Raw genomic sequence first — 22,309 nt, forward strand, 5'->3', positions numbered from 1 at the left:
ACTGGGAAAGATAACACTCTATATCAATACTTCTCAAACTTTCCTCATTGTTGACTCCCTAGGAAGCCCTGTTACACATTATTTTTCCAAGTGTTACCACTTATGAAATTTTCATACCAAATATCTACTGTATAGCTGTTTATGTTCTGTGGCCCTTTAGCAATCCAAAACTATTATGAGATTTCAGATTTTCCCAACCCACAAGAACCAACTTTCACTTAGTTGGAGGCCATGTTGGCCCTATTGAGAATGCATGCTCGGTGGAGATTCTCACTCATTCCATTCCCTAGAGACAGTAAATTCTATGAATCAATCAATCCAAACCTTCGGTGAGCTGTGGTTTTAGAACACATTGTTTTGTGATTTTTTTGTTTGTTTGTTTTGTTTTTTGAGATGGAGTCTTGCTCTGTCACCCAGGCTGGAGCACAGTGGTGTGATCTTAGCTCACTGCAAGCTCTGCATCCCAGGTTCACGCCATTCTCCTGCCTCAGCCTCCAAAGTAGCTGGGACTACAGGCACCCGCCACCATGCCCGGATAATTTTTTTGTATTTTTTAGTAGAAACAGGGTTTCACCGTGTTAGCCAGGATGGTCTCAATCTCCTGACCTTGTGATCCACCCACCTCGGCCTCCTAAAGTGCTGGGATTACAGGCGTGAGCCACCATGCCCAGCCTGTTTTGTGATCTTATATAATTAATGTTGTATTGAATTGTACTTTGGTCTTATGCTATTGACTTAGATAGAGGGCAATTAAAAAAAAAGTACAGAAACAAAACAAAAAAATACACAAAATCTACTATCATATTATTCTATAATTGTTGAGGATATATTTCTATATGACACACACAAAAATGTATTCTTTTTAAAGAACTGTGAATGAAAATTCTCTGAGATAGGGATGAACCTATAGAAGTGAGCACCCTTGTCTAGGCCAATAAATATTTAATGTGTAAATAAAATAATATAATATTAACATTAAATGAGGAGTCTTGAAATTCCTGCACACCATGTATTTAATGGAGAAATCTTGTAAGAGGAAGAATGTAAGGAGGATCACTTCTGTCTAAACTGTGGAACAGTTCATCTCCTAACATCCATCCCACACAAACACACACTAAAAAAAAGTAAATAAAAATAAATAAAAAAAAGAAACCTACAGTTAAATAATCAATTCTCTGTGAGCAGTCTAGATATTACTTATTGGAATGTATTAAATAGGAGACTATTCTCCACACACACACACACACACACACACACACACACACTCTAAATAACTTATCAGCATCTTCCTTCAGTAGAGTGCTCTACTTTAAAAGAACTCTGGGGGTAGAATACTGTGATAAATATGCTTTCCCAATTTGTTGTATTTCTAGTACTGTGTTGGCATCCAGTACAGATAATATCCCGGATATCTGCCCAAATAGACTGTCCCTTAAACTTTGTCTCTGGTCTTAAGACCAGAAGTAGATAAGCTCTTCCTGAGACATTACTTGTTTTTGTCTTTTGGATAATAAACTCAGTGACTGATGTATTTCTGTGTTTGCACTGCAGGACCAAAGCTCAGAGCCAAATCTCCTACATGACTCTAGCAAAATATATAAAGTATCGTATATTTTACTTTAAAATGTTTGGCTATATATGCAGTGGGTTTAAAAACTGCCTGGAACAACATAGACACAATAAATATTCGCAATATTCATACTAGCTTTAGTTGATGTTGCTGCTATTTTGGTATTACCTCTTGTTTTGTATCATTTTTCCTAACTTTATCTTTTTTCCTCTCAATTTTCTTATTTGTTTTCTTTATCATACTTTATCTATCTTTATAAACTATCAGAAAGCCTTTTTAGAATGAAGTAGCCTATTACTCATAAGTAAATATTTATATTTTATCCCCAAAGAACCTGGCAAACCATTTTGACTCAGTAGTTGTTTTTTCAATTTAACTAGCAAAGAAAGTTATCTAGATAAATACTGTTGGATTACAATATCTGGAAGACTTCAATAGTAAATGTCTTAACATTTATCCTCAAGAACTATAAAACATGAATCAGATTTCTAATATATGCTTTATAATTAAATTTAGCCCTAAAAGAATTTTTGAAATATTATTTAAAGTTATAAAGAATGCATCTAAAATGTGAGAGCCAATAAAATATAAAGAGAAAATTCTTAAAATGGGCATAAGAAGAAAAATGAACAGAATTAGAAAGTACTTATATATTTAGTGTAATAAATGTTCTTAGCAAACAGAGAACTGGCATGTGTGATTCTAAAATTACATAGATATTGTATTCCAAGCAGAAGTCTAAAATATAAAGCAAACCAATTTGATAGAGAAATATTTGAAGTAGAAAAAGTAATGATGCCATCACATTTGAAAAATATAATCATCATAATTCTTATATTCTTCCAAGTATCTCAAGTGCTTTCATGACATTATATATTCTGAGTTTATTTTTAGAAAGTCTTGGTTTTTATAAATAAAAAGACATTATTTCTTTTTGTACAGTCACTATGAATGGCTGAGTAAACTTCTAAACATATAAATATACTGCTATGCATATGTGATACCCAAAAGGAATTTAATGTAGAGGAAAAAGTAGTTCATAGACAAAATTTATTTAGCTTTTTGTCTCATTTATGTTTTCACTAAGTATACATATTTTTTGCCAATAATGCAGTGTCAGTTCTTTATAAGGTTGCTTATTTCTGGAAACTCTTGTTATTTTGTAATTTTGTTAATTATTTTGCGCTTTATATTGATGATTTAGATGTTTGAACATATCTTTTGTAATTCTCTGCAGCCACATGTTATTCTTTTTGCTTTTGCTCCTGGGACTGAAAACTGTCGTCATCAAGAACTTAACTAATCTTTAACAGATTTTAGAATAACTAACGTATATTTAAATGTCATTACAAATAATATAATGCTAGCTCATATTTTATTATACTTGTTGAACTTTGGATTCAGTTAAAGGAATAAAGAATCATTTAACTTAGCATTTTCTTACTCTGATTTTTTAATCCTTTTTCACCCATTTTAAAAATAAATACAGTGTGCCACTAAGGCAAGAGTCCCCAAAACTCTATTGTCTTCTCGTTCTTTCATTCTTTAAAAATATATATTATATGCCAGCTCTTAATTATGTTCAGGGAAACTTGTAAAACAATAATCAATATTTTATAAGCCAGATAAAATAAATATAAAAGGAAACATGTTTTATATCTGAATTTTAGAGGCTAATTCCCTTTCCTCAAAGAAATAAAAGTTACTCTCAAATTAAAGTGAAAATAAGTATGCTTTCTTATTGCTCCTTGATTATTTAGGACTATATAGTGCCTTAAAGTCTCTATACTATCCTTTCTGGAATAAGATTTATTTTTCTAAAATTTGAGAATGATAAAATTAGTAATAAGTTTTGCTAGGAGTTATAGCATTGATACTGACAAAAAATAAGGCAACTATATTACAGGCAATAGTAAACATAGTACTATACATATTTCCTAGAACACATTTGACTGTAAACATTTTTCTACAAATTAAGTAGATATTGTTGTCAATGCCTAATATCTTAACATATTTTTCCTGGAATATAACATGTATGAGGCAAGGTTAGTTATAAAAAAGATGAAAAATCACGGTGAGAATATGATTAGAGTCTCTGCTTTAGCAAAGACAGAAATAGTAATTATCTCCTCATTTTAAATATAAACAAATTTCCTGTCTTTACAATTAACCTCTTGATAATATAAACCAAAGCACTTATCCCAGAGCATAGCAGTTGCTCAATTACTTTATCTTCAACAGTTACTAATACATTCTGTAAGCTAGCACACGAATAAGGTACTTCAGAGAATAATGTCTTTAAATTACATTATCAGTTGCCATGTCACATTTAAAGAACTCATTCTCTAGTTATTAGATGTACTTAAATGTACTTATATGATTTAGAGAATGTCAAGTCATGCAATATATTTTTGCAAATTTGATGAATTTTCATTTATATGTGTTAATTTTAAAATATTGTTTCAATCATTTAATGTATTTTCTACACAGTTCTGCTGCATAGTCAATGAACAGTATGTCATTTGTCGTTTATCTTCAGCCATTTTTAATTAGACAAAATCCAACATTGCAAGTTTAAAACTGAAGATTAGGCATCATTCCAAGTAGCAAATATTTTTGTTGTGGCTATTCTTCTAGGTTAATAACTTCTCTGACATTTGTACAACTGTGTTCAAAATATAGTCTAATAGAATATGTATTTGCCTTCTATAAAATTAATGTCCTAGAAGATAAAATATGTTGAAATCTTATGTTTTTATTCTTTTGGATTGGTCTATGAATTAATGAAATGGAAATTAATATACCTGAGAGGATCAACTATAACTTTACATTAATTTAGAGTATTATAAGCAATGGTTTAGAATAAGAGTTTTCTTTTTGTGAATATCCAGGATAACTTTCACTAGCTTCTCCCTTTTTAGCAATGCATTTCTCGGCAAATATTTTGTTACCATCACGACAGTAGGTGTTTCTAAAACCCATTCATATATTTTGCCCCACTTCTTCTTTCTTAGTGTATTTTCCTCCTCCTCCGGGAAACCCCTTTTCTGCTGCCACCTGGAAGTACCCTCCTTTTTGCTCCCTTCATATCTTTGGCATTCTAAGTGCAATTGTATTTACGACATCATACTACAGTTGTGGTTTACTATCATTCAACCAAGATCTCTTGAGAAGAAAGGCCATTTCTGCACCCAGTACTGACCACAGTGGTAGTGAGTTCTTATTAAATTGAAATTCATGAATGGAGGTTTGGCAGTTAAGTTTTTTCCTGTTATATTAAAACTTTGAGAAGGAATCCTAAAGAAAGAAAAATGACTTGGACAGAAACACACATTTTAATCACATTTAGATGGTTCCTGCCCACTTAGTTAAAATAACCAGCATCTTTATCTGTAAGTTGGATCATGTCAATGTACCTTTCTCAGCAATGACTTCCTCTCTCTTCCCTCTCAGCTTCCCACACAGGGACATTACAGCCAAGGATCTGCTCTTACTTTGAAGCAGCACAGGTACCTCAGTACCTATATCCTCTTTTGAGTTTGCACAACCTTGGAGATGCAGAGTAGTTAAGTTGTAGTCAGAAGAGCCCTGTTTCCTCCTGGCTTAGATTAAGTGGTATCCTAAATCCCAGGTGTTACCTTCTAATGTCCTTTAGTTTAGACCTGGCAGATACTTCTTTCCTGAGTCCATTACCAGAATTCTTTGGAATGTGGCCTGCAGAGACCACAGAAAAATGGCACTCATTTTTCAACAAATGAAGTAGGTTAGAAAATAATTTTCCAGCTATAATAATACAAAGAGCCACCAATCATGAAATATTTATTTATAATAGCAATGAACTCTGTATCTTTGTTACAGTAACACAATTAGCTAAATGTTACTATCACCATTTTACTGATGAAGTCACTGAAATTCAGAGAGTTTATGTCACTTGTCCAAAGTCATACAGCTGGTTAAGCTAGGAGCCAGAATTCAAATGATTTAGTTCTAACACTAAAGCATGTGTTCTTAATCTCTATAGTATGTTAGGATGAGATTAGTTCCATATGGCAATTTTTAGCAAGAACTTGATATTGGGACATGACATAGCAACAAGAGAAGAGAAACAGAAATACCCAGAAATACCCAGGTCATTCTATAAGTAACTACTATATTGCAGAATAAATAGAGAATGCCAGATAGGCACAGCTAAAATTTCTAGCACTCCAACTCCAAACCAAATTTTGTTAACTATTTGGGAGAGGACCTGACATAGCCTTTGCCATTATCTAAATAGACAGAATTCACATGATTCTTGGAGGAGGAAAAAATTAAATAAACTCAGATTACTTTCTTTTAATCTTCCAGACTCCATCTGTACAAGTGGGAAATTCATCTGACTCAGTTAAAACTAACATATTTAAAGCACCAATTATATAGTCAAATTAAAGTATTATCTAAATATGTTCCTCTAAAGAAATAGCCATGTATTCCTGGTCCAAAATTATATTCTAAACACAGGCTTAACTTAAAATAGACCATAATCACTACAGAAAGGAAGAAAGGGGCTAAATAACACTTAAAAATCTCACATGTACATTAGTAGACCCTTTACAAGGAAAAAAATGTTAAAGTTTAATGTGCAACTAATTTAGCTTGGTGAAATCTTTTTGATATATATTATAAAATCAAACTATGGCTAGCTAACAATGTAATTCTCAGAATATGGAATATCAACATAAGACTTTGTTCATATTTCTGAATTAAGCACTTTAGTTGGTTTAGATATTGGTTTAGATGGGCTAATGGCTTGATTTTAAATCTTATTTGGTGAATTTGGAATGGAAGATTTAAAAATAAAGGTAGAGAGGTATGATTGAAGTATAAGTTATATTTAGACTGTGAAAAGGGAGAAGATTAAGTTTGTGGTCTTTGCTTTTTGTTTTCTGGGGTTTTGGCATGATTTTTTTATTTTTGTATTTTGCTTTTCTTATACATAAGCATGAGATGATGAGGTCCTACACTTCTAATGCACAGGCAATAGAAGTGAAGAGTCGTGAGAGATGCTAGAGCTATACTGGAGACCAAATGGACTTGGCACCCAAGTTGATATACTATAGGTGAGGAAGAAAAAGCACTTTGCAAATGACTGCATTTTCTATTATGAATAATTAAGTGCATGGTACCTCATGAACTGAACTAAGTAGTGCAGGAGGATGGACAGCTTTTATAGGAATAGTGGCCAGAATAGGGAGTACAGAGGCAGAGAGAAGTGGTTCTGTGACAAATGCAAGAACCCCAACATGGAAAAACAGGTAAAGCGAACAAGAGATAAAACAGTCCAGGTAAGACATAGTACATCCAACATGAGTCAGCACTCCCAAGCTTCTTTTAGCTTTCCTAACATTTCTCTCAACAGCTAGAAAATTCATTATGAATTGCTTCATACATGTTAGTATATCGTCATTGACAAACATCTAAAAGTCCCCGTTTCCACTGTCAAGATAAATGAGTATAATAAGACACAAGTCTTGAAAAGAGAAAAAGCAATAATAACTAAAAATTGTATGATAGAATGAATAAAAGAAGCCTGGCAATACTGGTAGAAATGCTGGTATTGAAAGAATTTCAGTTCCATTCACTTGTGGGAATTTGATTTGTTCAATGTAAACAAAATGGTTTCTTAAAGAATTTCCCAGAATTCCAAATGGTTAGAAAGAAGTAACTGCTCTGCTGATTTTATAAATAAACTCCTGCAAAAGTGATGAAAGTTAATCTTTTTTTTGCCTTTGTTTAACTTAAAAAGAATTTGAAAACTTAAAATTTCAAGGTTTAGCACCATGAAACTATGACTAAGGATGAGCCTTTTCAGAAAAGGACGTCTGAAAAATATATAAACAGAACCAAGGAAATTCTGTGCAGATACAACCCAAAGTTATTAGAATTATTTTATATTTTCAGGATGAGAAACTGAACAAGCACAATGTCTTAGAAATGCTTTAGACTAGTCAATGTCCAATTCTAGCCAGTGACTCCTTACACATTTCAGACTATTGTTAAAACAGCTGAAAAACCATTTCTGCTGTGGAAGTACAAAGAGAAGATTCAGCTGGTTATGATCCTCTTAGTAGTTTCGGTGATTCAATGAATTTGGACAGTTTCTTATAAGAACTTCACGTGCATATAGCAAAACAGAGAGACACCAATTAATCCTTTTTGACAGATGGATGACAGTGAATTGTGCAGTAAGGTCCCAGGGTCTAACAAATTAGTTCAAGGTCATAAAAGGAAGAAAAATCTTAATAGCAAATACCAAATACCAATACATTAGGAAGAAAAATCTTAATACGAAATACCAAATCTTAATGCTAATCTTAATACCAAATACCAATCTTAATACCAAATACCAAAATACAGCCTCAAACAGGTGAATCATTCATTTGTCATAGCCTCAAAGCCAAAGATGACTGAAGATCAACAGGACTTTTTGCCCCAGTTTTATCCTGAGAAAGTTTCCAAGGTAGTTGTGTCTCTGCATCACCATTTGAAACCAGTGAGAGAATGGGATTATTGGCTGTCATTGCTATTGAGGCATTTATATACCTCTAGTCATTTTCAACTCTCAACTCATTACATTAAGGAAGGTGGCATCACTGCATTCTCTAGCAATATTTAGAGATGTTCATGAAGCAGTCAGGAGGTAGAGGAAATAGTACTGGGCTTAGATTCTGGTTTATGTTCAATACCTAAGTGTACTGTCTTTTAGGTATGTAAATATAAGCCCTAGGTCCCTAATCTGTAAATACAAATAATGATACATACTTTAACTGTATATTATAAGAATTTAGTAAAATAAATGTTGTAATGTGTCCTAGACAAATTAGGCACTAAGTGGTTTAAAAAATTTTTAAAATCCATTGAACAGGCCAAGTGCAGCAGCCCACGCCTGTAATCCAAGTACTTTGTGGGGGCCGAGGTGAGAGGATTGCTTGAACCCAGGAGTTCCAGACCAGCCTTGGCAACATTGTGAGACCTCGTATCTACAAAAAATATAAAAAATTAGTCGGGCATGGTCATGCATGCCTCTAATCCCAGCTACTCAGAAGGCTGAAGTGGGAGGATCACTTGAGCCTGGGAAGTAGACACTTTGGTGAGCTGTGATTGCACCTTTGCACTCACTCAGGTGACTGAGTGAGTTTGTTGGAAAAAAAACTGAACAGGTATTTGTTAATGACATATTATGGATCAGGCTGTCCAGAATCTTATGAATAAATGAAATAATTTTAAGGAAATATTTTTCTCACTATTCTTATATCATCACTTTCTGTATATTTAAATTTCAGAATTTTCCTTATTGTTAGGCGAAGATTTTATTTTACAAAGAAAAGCAGAAGTAAAATATAAACTCGGACTTAATCTGCATCTACACTTTGTGAAATGGAAATTGAAATGCGAATTACTCCCAGGTAGGCCAGCCACTTCAGTGGCTGTGCTAATTAGGGTCGCACAAAAGAGCCACATGAAACTGAATACAATTTCTACTTTTGGGGTCACCGCACCAATTGAACAGAATCTTTTCTGTGTCATCTCCACAGCCCTCATCTGTCTAATGGGTTTTCTGTTCTAAGAAAACTTAGTGGGCAAATTTTTGCCCTGTCCTCCTAGTACTAGAGAATGATTTATCCTACAAATACTGGTACTACTACTAAGTATGCAAATGTGTGTCTCCTGAATATATTTCATCTCTCCTATAATTTTATGGATGACCATACAAGATAGACTTCATGTATAAATAGCTGTAATGTCTAGCCTCATGATAGGGCAGGCTTCCTAGGGTCCATTATCTCACCTAGAAGCAAACATTGTGCCCACTATGACCTTGAGCATAGGCATGAAGACCAGCAATAGATCATCTATTCAAATTCATGTCAAAGAAGGACTCAGAAGAACTCAGTGGGCTTTGTGGGAAATTGTATCTGCTTCCCTTAGCTTGGATTCTTTTGTTGTTGTTAAGATACACTTAAAATAAGTTTAAGGAAAATTGATTCTCATGGCCAATTAGTTTCTTTCTCTCTTTATTGTCAGTACCCCCAAATATCAACCAGTTTCCACCAAAAAAGAGAGAAGCAAAGCAATAGAACATGCAACTTTTGTGGGGGGATGATTGCAAGGGACAGTCTTTCTTTATCTGTAAATAAACCCACAGGGCCATGTATCTGTTGTTTCTGAAAATGTCCAAGAACTCCTAGTTACAGTGCTCAACTGGTCCCTCAAGACTTGCACTAAAGAGGAACCATTAACTTTGGCATGGTGGAACACATAAATTTTCAAACTTTCTCTCTGGCTCTACTTGTCTTTTTGCCTCAAAAACTAATTTGGAGACGGCAAGGTAGAGGCAGTGGAAGGAATAATTTAGCACTTGCTTTTATAAGTATGGCAAAATGTAATGGGCATTTGAAGTTCCCAGTCTTTTTAACTTTGATTGAGGCTGAGAAAAGTTGCTCCTGGTGGTAACTCAGTGTATTACACAAAGTCAGGGCTGCGAATGTGAGAATGCTCTGTCAAACACCTATTTCCAAAGCCAAGTGCAAAGATTTCCTAATAAACTGGCTCTGGTTATTGGTTAATTAATCATAAATTAAAAACTTGAATGTTATTTACAAAATATTTTGTATATGTTGGGAATAAAACAAACCCATGAAATCCACTATATATAATTCTGTGTATTCTATAGAATAGAACCTAGATACCAAGGTCTGGGTCTCTTCTGTCTCATTCTAGACCGAGTATATTCTCACTAAATACTCACTAAATAATCAAGTATCTTTTTAAATGAATAAACTATATTTCATATTTCAAATTCACAATTAATAGATGGATTTTACCATGCATTGTATCTCCACTATGTAAGTATTAGACTCCCAATTTTGCAGGTAAGGAAATGGAGCACAGAGAGATTAAGTACCTTGTAAGAGACCACACACTCAAGTGAGTGGTAACAGTATCCAGATAGAATTGTCTCACTTCGACTCTCATACTTTTGTGTAAATGTCACCTTGCATTTCTAAAGAAGTAGGTAAGCCAGTTTTAAAAGTCCTCATAATTATGGTCTCACCTTGCCCAAAAATATCAAAATCGGGCTTGTTGAGCATGTGCTTATTGGCCAGGAGGCAGCTAGAACTTGGTTTTATATTTCCCAGCAAATCAGTTGGTTATCACCCTACCGGAAATGTTAACTTCTTTCTCAAAGAGGAAAGGCATCCTGGTGATGTGGTGTTTTCTGACAGGGAAAGGGCCAGAGTCAACAGTAAGGAACAAATACAACTGCCAGGATAAGCTGCCAGAAAATCATGTACCTCTGCCAAACAAACAAAAATCCATTTTGCTTGGCATGTGGGTTTGGGTTCACAATTGCCAAATGAGTAGGAGCAGCAAGATTAGTGGGCTTCACTGGATGGAAAAACCCAGCGAAGCCACTAGCACTTAGACGATCAAGCACTCAATGTTTATTTATAAACTAATATCAACTTTGATTAGCATAAATAAGGGGAATATAACAAATTTGTTTGCAAATTTTATGGCTCAATGCTAGATGTTCTCAAATATATTATAGTTTGCCTACAATTATAGACTCAGGGCTGTAGTAAGAACCTTAAGACTTGTAACAGTGAACCCTATCATTTTATCGAAGGAAAATCCACGTCCTTGAGAAGTAAAACAGCCAAAGATCACAACAGCATCAGAACCGTGTCCTGAGCCCAAATATTCTCTGTTGCTAAAGTTATATAACTAGCTATTGACAGAACTGGAAGTAGGTCTTAAGCTGTCTTTTTTCTTCTCTACTTAGTTTAGTATTTGAGTGTTGCTATCTCAAATAGGCAAAGGGAAATAAAATCATCAAAAGAAAATAAGCAAGCTGATACACAGACAATATCATAAAATAGGTATTTTAGGGAAAAAACAAAAATCATCAAATGTGCAAGAATTCTGCTGAACCTCAAACCCATTTTATTTTCTGATTTCTCTTTGGGTTTCTTCTTTAGAAACTCTTAAAACCAATTAGTGTGACTATCCATTACTCTATTTTGTCAAAGTCACGAAGTGAATGCTTATAATATTTGATCTAAAATTGAAAATGACATTAGCATTTTCCCCAAGAAACTGGTTTGAAGCCAATTCAGCTAACTTTCTAAAACGACACCTCCGTTAATTCTTAACAACATTAGACCATTCATGAAAATAATAATTTTGATATGTAGTTCAAAGAAAACGTTAACAATAACCTCACTGAATTAACAGCAGTTTTACTGAAAATTGCATGCTAGTTTCCAGGCAAGTACAACTTTTCTACTTACAGGTTTGTAAGTTTTACATCTCCACTCTATTCTATACTTGCATTGTTGATAACATTTAGACAGGATGGAAACCTGGAAAGAAAAAAAAATATATGCAAGAGAGAATGTGCAAGGAGAAAGAGACAAAGATGGGACAGAAATGCCAAAAATGAATCAAGCAGTAATAATTCAAAGATTCCTTTGTTTCAGACATTTCATAAAATCTCAGTTAATACATTTAAAACATTTATTTTTACCTCAGTAGCTTCACATTGACCAAGTGTGAATTCATGGAAGTACATGGGACTGCATGAATTTTTAAAAATTATCATTGTCAGAAAATTAACCATACAGTAAGTTAGATTTCAGTGTCTCAAACTAAAACATACCTCTGCTTCTTTTAATGTTTGTTTTCACACATTTCTGCCACAAAATTTAATAAAATAAATACCTAATTGATTTCCTCACTTAGTTCTGACAGCAATCCAATGGAGAAACAAACACAATTCAGTAATCTTCAGAATGGAACACCACCAGTAAAAGAATCCCAGAAAGTTCCCAACTGGTTAGACTAAGTCCAAAACAAAGCTCTTCACCATGAATTTACCTTTATTTCAGACAAATTCTTATGAGTGACTAAATTTGCAAAGTGGCAAACTCACATTAGGCCTTTCTGTACCAATAAATAAGATTAAAAATGCTGAAAAATTCGAGTGCTGCGCCTACCTTGACTGCGTCCCAGTGGTTACTCATAAAAATGGCTCCAGTACTCCGACAAGTTCACTGAAATTGTTGTCTTCAGTAGCCAAACAGAGCACTTGCTCTTCTTGTGTTGATTAGCCTCAAGCAATTGGGAAAACAGCTAAAAGCTGAGAAAGGCAAATTAGAGAGGTTTTAAATGACACAGGTGAGCAAAGTCCTGAAACACGTTTTTCCAATTACCACAAAATTACCAGAAAACATACTTGTCCACAGCTGTGGGCAGAATATGATTCCTGTGTGATGGTCCCTGATAGAAAGATTACTGTCGTCAACAAGTTTGGGAGATACTGATTATCCTCTCTTGCTTTGGTGATTCTCAACATGCACTTACTTGCTCTTTTTAGATGAGAATAGTCTCTTTTTCACCCCAGAACTCCTCTTTTGCTCCTGGATCCACACAACCCTTTCACTGGGGAAAGTACTGTTCCTTCTCAGATAAGAATGAAAGCTACCATCTTCTTACGTGGCCCTGCCTCCTCAGCCAGAGTGATTGGTTGAGGGACGGAAACCTTCTCCAAGCTAGTTCAATTAAAGAAGCCACTAACTCAGCCGCAGTTATTGCTCTGGGGTTAGTTGTGTGACCTAATGTTTGCAAAGCAGAGCCTTTCCTTAAGAATTTTTCATTAGAGTTGGGGCAAAAAGATAGCTCAGTCTGTTTGCTCTTAAGAATACGTGATGTGAGCTAGGAGCTCATGTCTCTCTTGAGAGCAGTCTGAGAATGTGAGGCAAATTGTAAAAGAAGAAGAGGTGAAAGCCAGAGACTTGGAAGACACAGGTATTCAATTATCTGCTCCAGTTGTCCCTCAGGCCAGTACAACATCAGCTCTTAGGTTGGGGTTCTGTTTCTTAAAACCAAAGATCCCTGACTACCATGCTACACAAACACTGGAACTGGAAGCTAGACTCTTACAGAGAAACTTAGTATGCCCAGCTTATGCTATTGTTTGCTTTATTTTTTCCAACTACTTTTCCAGAAATACAGTGCAGGTATAGAGCAAGAAATAAATATCATCAAATGTAGTAGGAATTGCTACCATTTACTGAGAGTTATCTATTAATCATGCATTTCTGAAATGCTTTACATAAAGCAGTTGTTTCAAACCGTGATATGCTTTACATAAAGCAGTTGTTTTCAAACCATGATAAGCAGAGTCCCATATGTTCCATGGGGTGATGGGGTTGGGGGAAGTACAGGTGCCAGCATGAAAATGGAGAAGACAAAAATCTGGTGGTCTCCTGCTCCTAAACGCATCTTTGAGTAAAACATCCCCTCTTCACCCAGTTCAATAACGGATTTTCATGTATCATTACCTCTGAAGAAAGGTTATGCTACCTCTCTCTCTCTATCTATCTATATATATAGAGATTTATGTATATATATATAGATATATAGAGAGAGAGATGTTCAGACAGAAAATATATATAATAGAAAATCTATATATACACAGAAAATCTATATTTTATATATATATATATATATATATATAGAGAGAGAGAGAGAGAGAGAGAGATGAGACTAATCTCATCTAAAAAGAGCAAGTAAGTGCATGTTGAGAATCACCAAAGCAAGAGAGGATAATCAGTATCCCCCAAACTTGTTGATCACAGTCATCTTTCTATCAAGGACCATCACACAGGAATCATATTCTGCCCACAGCTGTGGACAAGTATGTTTTCTGGTAATTTTGTGGTAACTGGAAAAACGTGTTTCAGGACTTTGCTCACCTGTATCATTTAAAACCTCTCTAATTTGCCTTTCTCAGCTTTTAGCTGTTTTCCCAATTGCTTGAGGCTAATCAACACAAGAAAAGCAAGTGTTCTGTTTAGCTACTGAAGACAACAATTTCAGTGAACTTGTCGGAGTACTGGAGCCATTTTTATGAGTAACCACTGGGACGCAGTCAAGGTAGGTGCAGTATTAGATTTTTTCAGCATTTAGAGAGAGAGAGAGAGAGAGAGAGAGAGATAGATAGATAGATAGATAGATAGATATAGAGAGATACATAGATAGATAGATGTTATGAGACATGTTATTATCCCTATTTTATAGCTGAAGTTTGGAAAAAGGTTTAAAATTTTTTTAAATTTTTTTAAATTAAAAAAATTAAATAACATGCTCAAGATTACCCAGAATACCCAGCCAGTAAAAGGCAGAGGTAGAGTTTGAACTTTGCTTTGCCTGTTTCCAGAACGTCTGACTCTTAGCTGCCATGTGATACTGTTCCCAGTATACCCTTGTGGCTCCTACTAGGACAGGCACTCATTGCCTGCTTTATTGATACTCATATTAGCCAGCTTGTCCTGTTAAAATTTAAACAGCTAAAGATCAAGCAGAAACCTGTAGTCTGCCAAAGCCAGAGTTATTGACTGGATGTAGCAAAGAAACACATACCACAGCAATCATGGAATATCATGCAGGTATGAAGGAGAAGTGTCTTATGTAAGGTTTGAGTTCCTGCTGAAGAATTCTGAAGAGGGTGGAAATAAAGTGGCAGTCAGATCTCGATTAGTTTCTGTTTCTGAGGTGGGAATAGGAGGAGCAGGGATTAATTAGAGCTGGGGGCTGTCATGAGGGGAGTGCAGTCCACCAATTGAGTATTCCCACTAATAGATGGGACAAGTAGAGCAGGTCTGGGGCACCACTGGTAACAGCACCATCCACTCGGTGAGCAGGTCATGATGGCATTCTACAGCAGCCCTGTGATCTTGGTAGTGTTTCCTGCAAACTTTACAGCTGGCATTATCCATGTCTGTCATATGAATCTGAATAAAGGTTTTGTTATTTTTCTGTCTGAGCTGATTTTCACTCTGGTCACAGGGATGTTTTTACTCTTTCAGTTCTCCAAACGTGCTGCTATCCCAGAAGGAGTTTTACTGAACTCAACAATTTTCAACACAAACATCCATTCATGTGTACCTAATACACCTTATATATATTAGGCACATCTCTAGGCAATGGGGAATCAACCATCTAATAAAAACATTTCTTTCATATGGCTAGGGTCATTAATAGACCTTGGAAGAATAAAAAATAATGTCAGGGCCGGGTGCGGTGGCTCACGCCTGTAATCCCAGCACTTTGGAAGACCAAGGCGGGTGGATCACGAGGTCAGGAGATCGAGACCATCCTGGCTAACACGGTGAAACCCCATCTCTACTAAAAAAAAATACAAAAAAATTAGGCGGGCGTGGTGGCAGGCTCCTGTAGTCCCAGCTACGCGGGAGGCTGAGGCAGGAGAATGGGGTGACTCCAGGAGGCTCAGCTTGCAGTGAGCGGAGATGCACCACCATACTCCAGCCTGGGTGACAGAGCGAGACTCCGTCTCAAAATAAATAAATAAATAAAATAAATAATAATAATGTTGAACCAGGACTAGTTGGAGGACTCCTGGACTGAGTAGTGAAATCAATGTCTTCTGATATTATGTTATGAATTTTGAATTTCATCTCTTTCATAGGAAAATCTATTTTCTGAGCAAAAGTAATCATAGGAAGATATAACCCCTTTCTTTGCCCAGGTTCCTAGAAGTTAGATAGATTATGCAATAGAGAATAAAATGAAAAGAAATATCAGGGGTCCCACTGAAGGTCACAGTGGTTTCCTCTCACCATCTTCTTCCTTAGACCTCCTGTGCTCTGTAATCAAAAACAATTCAGGGCCTACAATGGAGGCATAACTCAATCATTTAACATTATAGGGTGAGTACTTTCTATGTACTAGGCTTGGTATTAGTCAACACAGCTAAAATACGATTTGGATATCATCTCTGTCTTGAAGTTGTTCATAATCTACAGATATTAGCAGTTGTGGTCACAAAATATGACACCACAAAGAGAAAACTCTAAATGTTATGGCATCATTAGCAATAGGCAAGCAGTAGAAATGGAGACTGCATCACAGTGTCCAGACTGAAGCATCAGAAAGGAGGTTTGTATTAAAAACCAAGTAGAGCAGTTTTCTACTTATCAGAAAGCCTGCAGGACTGCTCAACTTTTCATTGAAATTTCTGTTTTCAGCATCTCTCTCCCTATAGCAGGAATTCCTCCTGAAGGAAGTATTAAATCAAAGTTTAGACTTAAAAAAAAATCAAGAAATTCCCATGGAAGAGATCTAGTACTCCAAATTGGTTTTACATTTCTTCTGATAGGGAAACATTACTCACAAGATCAATGATTTGTTCATGCTTAACATTCATCAGCTATGCGAAAAGGAAAATATATGTTTACTATATACCATATAAGTAGCAGAATTATAATTGAATACAGTATTCTGATACATATATGCTGTTAGATTCAAAACCAATATATATTGAAAAACTGCTCAAGAATATATGTCATTTAAAATGCCATTAAATAGTACTTCAATTAGGTCTCTAATTTATGTTTGGGATGTGGGAGAGAAGTGAAGATGAAGACCAAAATTACATAAGCTTGAGCCATTAGAGAAATTAAATATAACACACATAAACATGGGGAGTTTATTTCAAATATCCTGATGTCAAAGCCACAAATTATGAAATTGTATTTGGTTTCATACTAATACCAAAACATCAAGATGGCATCCACAATTGACTAAATTTATTTCGAGCAGCCACAGTTTGTACTTTGCCAACCCACATATTCAGCCAAGTACATAAACGTGTCCCCGTCACAGATGTAATTCGTGGTCAAAAGAGCATTGCGGAGTCCCTGCAGTCATCCTCAGACAAAAAAAGGCTTCAGGAAAGATCATTTACACTGGGTCAAACATTGCAGTTTAAAAGTTTTACTCTGTGATTGAGGTTTATTATTGGGCATCTTATCAGAATAAAATAATGTGTGGTCTGTGGGCATATTTTTAAAAATATGTAGAAAAGTAGAAGGTAAAAAAAAAATTACAAGAATACAAAGACCTCTTTGAAAGTTTATGTGTTAGCTATTTTCCATATGACATTTATTATTTTCCTTCTGTGCCCTCGCCTTGACACATTAAGTGCAGAGTGCTGTGTCCTTCTGCATTTCTGAAACTGGTCCCTTGCTAAAGTTATCTGCAGGAACACGGCAGAGAGGTCAAAAGAGCATGGCCTTTGCAGCTGGACAGATCTGAATTCTAATCCTGTCTCTGCCCTCTAGTGACTATTGGGCTTGAGCAAGTCATTTTACCTGACTCAGTTACAAAATATATAAAATTGGGGTAAGAAGACCTACCATTGTATGTTGTTGTAGTCATGTCATAATATACGTAATGAGCCAACATAGTCTTGTAGGTGGCGGTAGGGCAGTAAGTAGCATCGCTCATAGTAATGATAAGTTTACTGTTTGTTATTGATAGTGTCCTTAGGAGCTCTGCTACTTGAGGGCTGTTTATATTGCCCTTGTTATCTGCCCTGACTTTTTGACACTCACTTTCCTGCTCATTACTAAGAACCACTTTATCTGTATCTGATAAAGCTTTCCCTCTTTTGTTTCCAGGCAGCACCAAAAGCCCCAGGCAGGGCGATGTTGAAGACAAGCAAGTAGAAAGACACTATTATCTTCCACCTTATAGGGAACATGAATGTGCTTTTAATGATGAGAGATTCAGGAGAAATGCCCTAGATCAATCTCCCTGAATATAAAAGGACCATGCTAAAGAATGAGCTGTTTATGGTCACTTTTAATATGATAGATAATAATAATTTATTTGGTGGTTTCAAATTTAGAGAATAAACTTTCAAAAATTAACAAAAACAGTTACATTTGTAAGCCATTGACTACATTTTTTAGGCCTTCACTCATTCTAGCAGCATGTTCATTGAAGATAGTACCAGCCAGGCATAGTGGCTCATACCTGTAATCCCAGCACTTTGGGAGGCTGAGGCAGGAGGGTCACTTGGGCCCAGGAGTTTGAGGCTGCAGTGAGCTATGACTGAACCACTACACTCCAGGCTGAGCAAGAGAACAAGACTCTGTCTCTTAAAAGATAATAATTAATTTATTAAAAAAGAAGATAGTGCCTAATAGTTGTGGACACTGGGAAGAAAGAGTATGACTTTTTGGTCCTACTTTACAGCAGTTTCTCAAAAATCCTCATGTCGTCAGGACCCATAAACTTACTTGATTATAGGAGTATCCCTTCTAAGTGTCACCCAAGATATGAAATAAGTCCATAGCATATTATAATACATCATTTCAATTTTTAATTCACAGTATAATATCTCAGGGCAATTGTTCTTTAGGTAAAAATTGAATGAGATTATTTAATATTATCAGAAATACATTACTTAAATCATTCCATATAAGTGTATAAATGTCTTAAAACCATTGGTATGTGAAATTATGCAAGATCTACCTAGCATACCTATGTTGTCATTATCTCAGGAAAAATTATTTGTATTTTTACTGTTATCTCTTTATCTTATTTTTATAAAGCTTACTTTTTTAACACCTGTATATACGTTTCTTGACCTTTTGCCTTCTGGTAGGAATTTGGGACTGCCGGATCATAGGGACAACATACACATTTGTGATATTATTTTAAATGATTAATTTAATCATGTTGTGTAAACAGTTCACATGATCTCACACACAAAATCTTTGATCAAAAGCTTTTGTTTTTCTTAAATCATGTAAGCATAAGAGACTCTGTTTTGTAAAAGGACCTCTGTTTTCCAGGGCTATGCAATCTTGCCTTGGCCGAAGCAGACTCAATGAGCAATACTGGCGTTTATCAATGAAATAATATGCACACTTTCGGTTTACCTTGTAGGTGCACCCACCCCATCGCCAAGTCTTCTCGGCTTGCTGCTGCCTGCCCTTGGCATCCTTGTCTACTTGGAATTCTGAATGTGTTGTGATAGCTGCTGTTCCCACCCCAGCTCAGAAGACATCCTTCATCCCTTGGATGACCACAATTCCTTCCAATTTCTGCGGCTCCATCCTAAGCCAAATAAATTATACTTTAACAAACTATTCAACTGATTTACAACTCACATGATGACTGAGGCATTCAGGAACCCCTTCATCCAAAAGAATAAACTTTTAAATGGATATAAATGATTTTTAACTCGTTCCAATATGCCTTATAAACCACTTAACCTGATTCTGTGACAGTTGCATGATTTAACCCAATGGGACAAGTTACAGTGTTCAATTCAATACTATAGGCTGTAGAGTGAAAGTCAAATCACCATATACAGGTGCTTTAAATTTAATAACAAGTTGTGAAATATAATAAAGATTGAATTGTTGGTTGTATGTGGTAAATGTAAGAGTAATACAGTCCCTTGTAATTTCCTCACTGTTTTGGGTACTGCGTATTATTGAATGGCCCCTATCATTCTTGACATCTTGAGTTTAAAGTGTAACAAATATTTTGTCATAAATCCCATTATCAAATCATGAGTTGAAAGATTTTGACTATTGAAAACCAAATTCTAGAACTTACTATCAGTATTTTTATTTTCAAAGTAAATAATTTTCTAAATATTTGATTTTCAGAATCAGTTTTTTAATAGTAAAGTTAACATACCATATAAAGATTTTTTTTCACTTTTATATTCTACTCTGAAGTTATTTTATGCTTTTCTTATCAATTTCAAATCTCAAAAATCACAGCTCTTATCTAGAATATCATGATATTGCTATATTTGTTCATATGTGGAATGACAAATTTTGAAAAGTAGAGTGCTTCCTTTTATTGAGATGTGACAGTCTTTACACAGTTAGGAATAAGTGACAGTTAAGTGAATATCACAATTACCAGTATCTTGGTTTTTCTGCTTCATTCCTAAGTATTACGTCTCTTTATTGCAGATGTCAGATCAAAAAGTCACCTGTAGGTTGAAAAAGCTACAGCATTCCATTTTGTATAATAATAATAATAATAATAATAATTAGTTTTAAGCTCAATTCCCACTTCAATGCAATACTGAAAACGGGCTAAAAATACCAAATCAATATATTGCTAATGGTACTTTGAAGAGTATGCAAAACTAGAAGGCCAGGAGGAGGCAAATAATATGTCTTTCCGATGGTGTCTCCCAAGTGTTGGTGCTTTGGGTTTTTATAAGTTGTGAAAAGGAAGATGCACATTTATTCATTCTCCATGGTGTGCACGGAAATGTGTTCGAATGTGGATGTAAAAGAAATCGAGTAATAAAGAATTAGCTGGCTCATGAAATAGTGCAATGTTGGATGCTTCAAGAGGTATAATCCTATTTTATTAGCACAGACTTGCTAGCTAATTAGAGTTTATCTTTTTAGAAAGGATACCATACAGGTTCGTAAAAAATATTTACAGGAAGCAAAATAGATCTATTACTACTTTACCCCCCTTTCTTTAATTTGTATAATTTTTGTACTATATATCGATGTGTAAATGTTTAGAGCCTTCATTATGAAAATATCAATAAATATTTCATTAGTTTACATTTAACTCTTTGTTATAAAATGAAACTTTTAAAAATAAGTGAAATGGATGATTTCCCAGTGGAAGTACGTCAACAGTCTTAAGATCATTGCAAGATTTCATAAAATATTTAAGTATTTGAAAAAGAAACAAAATGTCTTCATACTTTAGGGAAACGAATACTCTGTATACCTTCTGTACAAATGTTTGTGTTTTCATTGTTACACTTTGGGGTTTTACTTTTGCAATGTGACCCAGGTTGGGCATTTTTATATAATCAACAACTAAACCTTTTGCCAAATGCATGCTTGCCTTTTATTTTCTAATATATGACAATAATGAGCAAAACTGGTTAGATTTTGCATGAAATGGTTCTGAAAGGTAAGAGGAAAACAGACTTTGGAGGTTGTTTAGTTTTGAATTTCTGACAGAGATAAAGTAGTTTAAAATCTCTCGTACACTGATAACTCAAGCTTTTCATTTTCTCATACAGTTGTACAGATTTAACTGGGACCATCAGTTTTAAACTGTTGTCAAGCTAACTAATAATCATCTGCTTTAAGACGCAAGATTCTAAATTAAACTTTATATAGGTATAGATACATCTGTTGTTTCTTTGTATTTCAGGAAAGGTGATAGTAGTTTTATTTGATACTGATAAATATTGAATTGATTTTTTAGTTATTTTTTATCATTTTTTCAATGGAGTAGTATAGGACTGTGCTTTGTCCTTTTTATGAATGAAAAAAAAATTAGTATAAAGTAATAAATGTCTTACTGTTACCCAAGAAAGAACAACTGTCCTTTCAATTTACCTCAAGTTTCAATTTATTTTTAGAAGGTTTTCATTGCAAGTTCAATAGCAGGAAATAAATATTCTGGTTAAGCAACAGTTCAGTATTTAAAGATACTACAAAAAGTACGCACATAGAAACACACACAAAGTCATTATTACATTGAAATAAGATCACCTGGTAAATAACTTCAACCCATGAAGATGTCAGTGAATATCAGTGTAAACTGAAACACTAAAGCAAGCTGCTAGATGCTAAAAAAAAAAAAATGAGACTTTTTAACCCAGAATGAGCTGAGCCTGGAATAGAGGTATCTGCATAATGGCATGAATCAATGGGAGGAGTCTGCTACAGGTAAAGCTTCTGAGTCCTGAGGCAGGCTGGGCCCAGAAAACTGCATCCCATGGCTGCCTGTGTTCTGATAGTGGTTTCGCGTTGGAATTCTCATCTCCCTTCCTGTTTCATGAAGCGTGCTTCGCCTTGGATTCTGGTTTTCCTGTTT

The 22,309-nt window shown here is 35.0% G+C and overlaps 1 protein-coding gene across 2 annotated transcripts in view; it reads left to right on the forward strand.

Moving 5' to 3' along the window:
- The window catches only part of CNTN1 (contactin 1), a 393,997-nt gene extending 372,192 nt beyond the window's left edge, over positions 1–21,805 (forward strand). For both annotated transcript variants that reach the window (XM_025403303.1, XM_025403304.1), the window contains exon 24: positions 19,373–21,805. In XM_025403303.1, coding sequence (XP_025259088.1) covers positions 19,373–19,449 — 77 coding nt within the window. In that variant the 3' untranslated portion in view covers positions 19,450–21,805. The remainder of the gene's footprint in view (positions 1–19,372) is intronic.
- Positions 21,806–22,309: the final 504 nt, after the last annotated feature.

Source organism: Theropithecus gelada, chromosome 11 (assembly GCF_003255815.1).
Source record: "Theropithecus gelada isolate Dixy chromosome 11, Tgel_1.0, whole genome shotgun sequence".
NCBI classification, from domain to species: domain Eukaryota; kingdom Metazoa; phylum Chordata; class Mammalia; order Primates; family Cercopithecidae; genus Theropithecus; species Theropithecus gelada.